The sequence below is a fragment of the Chiloscyllium plagiosum genome, chromosome 28 (genome assembly GCF_004010195.1).
Source record: "Chiloscyllium plagiosum isolate BGI_BamShark_2017 chromosome 28, ASM401019v2, whole genome shotgun sequence".
NCBI classification, from domain to species: domain Eukaryota; kingdom Metazoa; phylum Chordata; class Chondrichthyes; order Orectolobiformes; family Hemiscylliidae; genus Chiloscyllium; species Chiloscyllium plagiosum.
The window spans coordinates 33,600,296-33,608,781 of NC_057737.1; the positions used below are offsets into that span (position 1 = coordinate 33,600,296).

General features: G+C 40.9%; 1 protein-coding gene across 1 annotated transcript in view; it reads left to right on the plus strand.

The window, feature by feature from the left end:
* Positions 1-1,499, plus strand: part of LOC122564224 (E3 ubiquitin-protein ligase RNF43) — a 225,409-nt gene extending 223,910 nt beyond the window's left edge. Inside the window, exon 12 of the mRNA XM_043718921.1 lies at positions 651-1,499. Within this exon, the coding sequence (XP_043574856.1) occupies positions 651-694 (44 nt within the window). The 3' untranslated portion in view covers positions 695-1,499. The remainder of the gene's footprint in view (positions 1-650) is intronic.
* Positions 1,500-8,486: the final 6,987 nt, after the last annotated feature.

An 8,486-nucleotide genomic window follows, 5' to 3' on the forward strand; every position in this document is an offset into this window, starting at 1 on the left:
CAGCGTAACAACAAGATTAATAAAGCACCTTTAATGTAGTAAAATCTGTGTTTCATGGAAGACTTCAACAGCATTCAAGAAAGCAACGAGTTTTTAGAGCAGGTGATGCATAGTCAGGGATGGAGCATCTTAAAAGGAGAGAGAGAGAGCGCGCAATTGCCTTTGAGAAAGTGTTGGTAAGCCTCATTGGTACCTTGATCGCTGCAGTCCATCTGGCATAGTTACACAATCATACATCAGAAAGGGAACACTAACTGTGCTACACCTTATCCAGAGTACTTGATAATAACATTGTATCCTTGAAATGACAAGTTTTTTTGTTCCGTAGAGATTGTATTTCATCTTTAAAAAGGTTTTGCAAAACAAGATTTGCTCACTTTTTTGTTCCAGCATACTGATCAAACTTCATTTCAAATGAAGTGTAAGTGTGGAGAATAGTCTTTGCTGTGTTTTAACGAGAGAATATTTGTTTATCTGTGCAAGTTTTCCTCTCTTGTTACAAGATTGTTTCTGGGATTGTGGTCAGTGATTCTTAATTCAGGATACGTTATCCGTATTGTTTAGAGCCTTCAGTTTAGCTGAACAGAACAATCCATGTAATGCACTGAATGTCTTTCATAATGCCTGATGATGTCTTTCTATCCAACTAGGTTCAGAATCAAACGTGGGAGAGATCGGTGAAGAAGCTGTGTAGCTAACTGAAGAAACAAAGCAAGTCTGAAGAACTGGTATAGCTGGCAGAATGAAGGGCCTAGAAGTGAGGAAACAGTGAAGCCAGTAGGATGTAGGGAGTAGGTGTGAAGAAGCACTGAAGCTGGTGGGATAATGGGGTGGTGGTGAAGAAACCAAGTAGCCGGTAGGGTAATGCAGAAAGTGTCAACATGCCGTGTAGCTGGTGAGATGAGGTGTTCAGATGGGATGGCACAATAAAGTTGAATGGAAGATGGAGCAACATGACAAAGAACAAATTATTTCAAAGCTTGGAACACTCAGTCCAGGAACATGAATCTTCAGAAGCAGCTCTTCATGGTATTGGTGCTTATTATTCATTGCCAACTATCTACTTCACCAGAGACATGGGGGTATCTGTAGCCTTCCATTTGACTGGAGAATTGAAGGGCTTATTGAAGGGTCTATTCCAAGTTGTCTTTGTCTTCCAAAATAGCCCAAGGTATAGCAAACTTCCAGCACTTGTGACTCGACCCTGACTGTCAGATAGTAGAAGCACTTAAAAACAAATGTAGCCTTATGGGACCTTGTATTTACCAAGGTTCCTCAGTATATTTTGGGTACTTTGAATTAAGAGAAAAACTTTTTAAAGTGTTGTATTATATTTGTATAGAAAGACATTTCATTATGGTAATATGTTCTTAATATATTTATTTACTAATATATTTATCCTCTGTAATGTAAAGTGCCTTATAAATGATCAGTGCTGTCACTAACCTGATGGTCTGACCCTATTCAGGTTATGCTGAAATAAATTATTTTCAATTACAGAGATGTTTGAATTATTTTGTGTGCCATGACTGTAGCAAGAATGCAAGACTTCTGCATTAATATTCTCAAACAAGTCTCACGTCTGTCGTCTGCAACGTGTTAGAAAGCATTCTGATGGATAAGATTTATGACCATCTGGAAGAGCATGGCTTGATTAAATGCAGTCAGCATGGCTTTGTGAGGGGCAGGTCATGCCTCACAAACCTTAGAGTTCTTTGAGGATGTGACTAGAAAAGTTGATGAGGGTTGAGCTGTGGGTGTGGTGTATATGGACTTCAGCAAGGCATTTGATAAGGTTCCCCATGGTAGGCTCATTCAGAAGGTCAGGAGGAATGGGATTCAGGGGTACATAACTGTCTGGATACAGACTTGGCTGGCCAACAGTAGACAGCGAGTGGTAGTAGAAGGAAAATATTCTGCCTGGAAGTCTGTGGTGAATGGTATTCCACAGGGCTCTGTCCTTGGGCCTCTATTGTTTGTAATTTTTATTAATGACTTGGATGAGGGGATTGAAGGATGGGTCAGCATGTTTGCAGATGACACAAAGGTTGGAGGTGTTGCTGATAGTATAGAGGGCTGTTGTAGGCTGCAGCGGGACATTGACAGGGTGCAGAGATGGGCTGAGAGGTGGCAGATGGAGTTCAACCTGGATAAATGCGAGGTGATGCATTTTGGAAGGTCGAATTTGAAAGCTGAATCCAGGATTAAGGATAGGATTCTTGGCAGTGTGGAGGAACAGAGGGATCTTGGTGTGCAGGTACATAGATGCCTTAAAATGGCCACCCAAGTGGACAGGGTTGTTAAGAAAGGATATGGTGTTTTGGCTTTCATTAACAGGGGGATTGAGTTTAAGAGTGGTGAGATCTTGTTGCAGTTCTATAAAACTTTGGTTAGACCACACTTGGAATACTGTGTCCAGTTCTGGTCACCCTATTATAGGAAAGATGTGGAATGCTTTGAGAGGATTCAGAGGAGGTTTACTAGGATGCTGCCTGGACTGGATGGCTTATCTTATGAAGAGAGGTTGACTGAGCTCAGACTTTTTTCATTGGAGAAAAGGAGGAGGAGAGGGGACCTAATTGAGGTATACAAGATAATGAGAGGCATAGATAGAGTCGATAGCCAGAGACTATTTCCCAGGGCAGAAATGACTAATACGAGGGGTCATAGTTTTAAGCTGGTTGGAGGAAAGTATAGAGGGGATGTCAGAGGCGGGTTCTTTACACAGAGAGTTGAGAGCATGGAAAGCATTGCCAGCAGCAGTTGTGGAAGCAAGGTCATTGGGGACATTTAAGAGACTACTGCACATGCATATGGTCACAGAAATTTGAGGGTGCATACATGAGGATCAGTGGTTGGCGCAACATCATGGGCTGAAGGGCCTGTTCTGTGCTGTACTGTTCTATGTTCTAGGACTGGCATCAGACCTTTGAGCTTACAAAAGATGGATTATATTTGAGTGGTTCACTGATACACAGTAACTGGAACTTTGGGTTTACAGTGAGCATGATTAGAGATTAAATTCCCTGCAGTGTAGGAACAGACCCTTTGGCCCAACAAATCCACACCGACCCTCCCATCCAGCATGTTAAAAGTCTGATAATAAACTAGTTATTTTAAGAGCGTACATGAAATAAGGGCTGGATGGGAATCTGCAGTTCTTTATATTATGAGATAGACTGGCTGGGGTAAAGACACCCCAAAAGGTATAGAGAAAGATTCAGAAATACAGAGGTCAGGATTATGACTCAGTGACAGTGAAAGCTTGGTGACATAATTCCAAGTTAGCATGAATTGTGACCTGGAGGAGAATTTGCAGCTGATGACATTTTAATGCAGTTGCTACTGCTTGTGGTGTTATAAGTGGTAGAAACCAGAAGTTTGAAAGCTGCAGATGGTTCTGGAGTAAAAGTCTTTGGTATCTTTGCAGTGATGTCTGCGACCATAGCCTTAGCTGTGCCCAGTGTCTTCATTTCACATTGAGTGAATCGAATTGGTCAGTGCATTGAGTATAGGCGTTGGGAGGGCATGTTGAGGTTGTTTAGCACATTGGTTAGGCCACTATTGGAATACAGCGTGCAGTTCTGGTCTCCCTTCTATAGGAAGGATGTTGTGAAACCTGAAAGGATTCATAAAAGATTAACAAGGATGTTGCCAGTGTTGGAGGATTTGAGCTACAGGGAGAGGTTGTGGCTATTTTCCCTGGGGCTTCAGAGGCTGATGGGTGACCTTATAGAGGTTTTTAAAATCATGATGGTCATGGATAGGATAAATAGATAAGGTCTTTTCCCTGGGGTGGGGGATCCAAAACTAGAGGACATAGTTTTAAGGTGAGAGGGGAAAGATTCAAAAAGGATCTAAGGGCCAACATTTTCATGCAGAGGATGGTATGTGTCTGGAATGAGCTGTTAGAGGAAATGGTGGAACTTGGTACAACGACCACATTTAAAAGACATTTGGATGGGTATATGAATATGAACAGTTTAGAGGAATATGCTGGCAAATGGGACTAGATTAGGTTAGGATAGCTGGTCGGCGTGGATGAGTTGGAGAAGGATCTTTTTCCAAGCTGTATGTCTCTATGACTCTAATTGTCTGAAAACTTAAAGCTGCAACATTGGTGATCACACAGTGAGCCCAAGGTGAATCATCTGCCAAGTGCTTCTATCTTTTTTGCACCAACCCACTCAGCTACACTATCATCAATGTTGGGGATGATTTTGAGCTGTATCCTCTAGTTCATCATTTAATTATTCTTGACTATATGAAAGTACCAGGCTTACAGAGCTTTGATCTGGTATGTGATCTGGGAACACTTTGCTTTGTACGGTATGCAGCTTCTGCTTTCTAATGCGCTTGTACTACAATGTTGTAACTTCACCAAGTTGGCATGTTATTTTTCAGCTGCCTGCTGCAGCTCCTGACGTGCTCTGTGTCAGATCTTTGGCTTGACAGTAATGGGAAGCGACATGCCATGAAGTTCGAGATGGTGGCTGAATTCTGCTGCTATTTTTCAGAAGAAAGGCACAGATTCACAATAAGTACATGAGGCAGAGACTGGAAGGATGGATTTATGGTGTTGGATATAGGGTCAGTGATATAATAGTAATGTTGCTGGAGGAGAATATAAAGAACCAGGCTAATGCATTGGACACATTGGGTCAAATCCTAACAAGGTATCTGGTAGAAATTAATCCCAGGTATATTAATTGAAACTAAGAGCTAGGCTCAATAATGGTGACCACGACAGTATCAAATTGTTCCTTTAGGGAAGGGAAATCTGTCCTTCACTTTTTTTTGTTGCTTGTTATTCCAGATGCACCACAATGAGCCTGTTTGTTAACTGACCTCTGAAACAGCCCAATCAAAACACAATAAAGCCAGACAAACCATCTGTCGATAACCTAGGCACAAAAACTGCAGTCAGCAAACATCTGAGGACCTCTGTCAAACTTGATAGAAGTGTACCACAGAATAGTTGAGCAACAACTCCACTTGCAGGAGCTAAGTTTTGCAGTTTAAATTTGCTGTTCTTGCTCATTGCCAGCACACCCCCTTCCCTTCCTCCACAGCTAGGAAAACAGCAAACTCAAGGATTGGCAGCCAGGTCGAAGGTAGGGGAGTGACCGAGGACAGCTCTGTAACGGGTCATGCAGCGCTTTGAGAGCCTGGCATAAAACCAAAACTCATGCTAAATGAGAAAACAGGTACCATTTAATATCCAACACTAAAAGCAATATAAGCTGTGACAACCTAAAATGGAACACACTGTAATTGTGATAAAAGAATGTTTGTAAAGGGACTCTTATTTTCAGAGTTTATATAGTTCAAAATGAATCAGTTTTAATTTTCCTGGACAGCAAGGAATATAGTTTGTGATCTGGATCCCTGAACCTTAAAGCACTATCATGGGAAGGGAAATTTGGATAAAAGATGTGAAGTTGGCAGGCACACAGGAGAACTGTCGACACACAAGAAGAGCTAGAGACTGAAGGCTTCGATGCTGATACAAAGAGAAAGTGGATAGACACAGAAAGAGGAACTCACTGAATTTGGGGTAAGAAGAAGCAAGTCACTCATGGCATCAGATGTTTTCTATTTTGGCAGAAAAGGAGAGAGAGTTCTTGGAAACAATGTGAGAGTTGGCTTAAAGAAAAACAAACAAGCTGGGAAAGCTGAGAGATTAGCTTGGAGATGCTGTTGGGTGACTTTTCAGAAATGGCTAAACTATGATGTTGTTCCTAATCCGTTGAAAAGGAGCTCTGGGAAACTACACCGTCAAGATTGTTGTTCCCTACTTTGATTATAATATTATGCCGAGCACCAGAAGATGATTGTGGTTGTTCGAAGTCTGTTTATCTCAGCTTTAGTGTCCTTGGCCCAATCATCATCACCATGTCATTAGTGACCTTTCCTCCATCATTAAAATGGAAATGGGGGAGTTTGCTGCTGATTGCACAATTTTCATTAACATCTCTTCATATTGAAATAGTTTGGGTTCAAATGCAGTTAGACCTGGACAGCATTCAAGCTTGGATTGGTAAGTAGCAGGTAACATTCTCATTTCATAGTTACCATCTCCAACAAAATATTTTTTTTATATCCATTCATAGGATGTGGGTATCACTGGACAAGTCAGCATTTATTGCCCATTCCTAAGTGCCCAGAGGGTACTTAAGAGCTAACCACAATGCTGTTGGTCTGGACTCGCATGTAGGCGAATAGGGAAATATAGCAGTTTCCTTCCCTCAAGAGAATTAGTGATCCAGATGGGTTTTTCCTGACAATTGACAATGGAGTTATGGTCATCATTAGACTCTTGAACCGGGTCCCCAGAACATTACTCAGACTCTGGATTAACAGTCCAGTGATAAAACCATGAGGTCATTGCCTCCCCCATCGAATCATATGCCCTTGATAGTCAACTATCAACATCCTGGGGTTACCACAAACCCTAAACTTAACTGGACTAGGCATATCAATACACTGATTTCAAGGGAAGATCAGAGACTAGAGTTTTGTGGCTAGAGGTTGGTTACCTCTTATCTCACCAATGTGTGTCCACCTTTTACAAGCCACAAATCAGGAATGGGATGAAGTACTCTCCAATTATGCGAATCAGTGCAGTTCAACAACACTAAAGATACTGACACCATCAGATCAAAGCCAGCTTGACTGGCACCCTTCACCATCTACATGATGTTTTGAGCAGTTTTGAAGCTTCCTTCAATAATATTTCTAAACCTATGGCCTCTACCACCAAAGGCCACACTTTGGAATATCATAAACGGGGGGGGTAGGCTCTTGTCTAAGTCATAAAATGTCGTGACTTGGAAATTTTATTCTTCCTTCACTGTCACTGGGTCAAAACCTTGGAATTCACTACCAGCACTGAGAGTCTACCTGCACATAGTGGACTGCAGCCTTTCAAAAAGGCACCTCACTACCATCGCTTCGAGTATACTGTGAGATAAGCAACAATAAATGCTGGCCTTGCCAATGACATATCAGTAAAGACAAAGTAATGAAGTAAAGTGAGAGGTAGCTTATGCAAAGTGCATGAATAATGGCATAGGCTAGTTGTCCAGATGGCCTGTTTACATAAATTCTAAGCAATAATCCTCTAATAGTTGCACTGGATAGCTTGGCTAGGAAGATAAAAACAAAGTGCTGCAGAAACTCAGCAGGTCTGTGGAGGGAGGAACAGTTAACGTTTTGAAGTGGATATGACTTCAGAACTGAAAGGGACTGGAAAGTTGTGTTTTTCGTTTATCTGTGACCAGATTAGACAATACACGAGTACAATCATAACTGCATTATCATCTCTCAGATTTATCAGCTCCTTTTATGTCTGGACAAAAGAAACATCAAAGAAAAGCCCAAACTGGACTAATATAAAACAACAGTCAGGGATGAGTGAGTTTTTATTTGAAGGTAAAGATGTATGCAAGGTGTGTTGGGTGCTTTACATCTCTTTCATTTGAAAGTGAAAAGGCATTAGAAAGGTAAAGGTGGAGTAAGATTACCTCATGTTGAAAGGGAATCAAGTGGATTGAACGAATGAACAAGAGAAAAGAGAGACATTTAAGGTTTGAAGCTACGTCAATTTTTACAACGAGAGGTCAGTTTCTTTAATTCATTTTAAAATACATCTTAATACAAATGTTTATATCTGCGTTCAAGTGGGATAAGGCAAGCTTGATGCTACTTTGATAACCTCACATTATTTGTGCAAGATAGTCATTGTGAATGTGATTGTTCACTTTGTGAAAATCCCCTTGAATGACTCAAATTATGGGGTTGCTTGTTCTTCAGAGCTGCTGAGTGCAGAGTTTAGTTCACTGTGTCGGGAGCCTGGCAAAACAATAATATATATCTATATATCAAAAATTGTGTTCACTGATTAGTCTAGGATTTGGATTTGAATCAGACTTTTTAAAAAGGTTAATCTTTAGTTGAATGCAAAATTTTGAATGAATTCTGTGACCAAATGATGTGATGCATTACATTTCCAGGTCTAAATCTCTCAAGCAAAAGATTGCCTGCACCTTGTTGCATGTCTATTATCAGTCACAACTAATTCAGTTCAATCAGTGGTAAAATGTTCTCTTTTCTCACATCACTATTTCAATGCTGAAATTAACTGACACAGTTTTCAGAAATTTAATAGGTTGAAGGATTTGATGAGAAATCCTGTGGTGTGACATTTTGATCTCTGGAATTTCTCAAATTAAATTTTCCATAATTCGACATATAGAAAGACTTGCATTTATATAGTCATAGAGTCATAGAGATGTACAGCATGGATACAGACCCTTCAGTCCAACCCGTCCATGCCAACCAGATATCCCAACCCAATCAAGTCCCACCTGCCAGCATCCGGCCCATATCCCTCAAAACCCTTCCTATTCATATACCCCCCAAATGCCTTTTAAATGTTGCAATTGTACCAGCCTCCACCACATCCTCTGGCAGCTCATTCCATA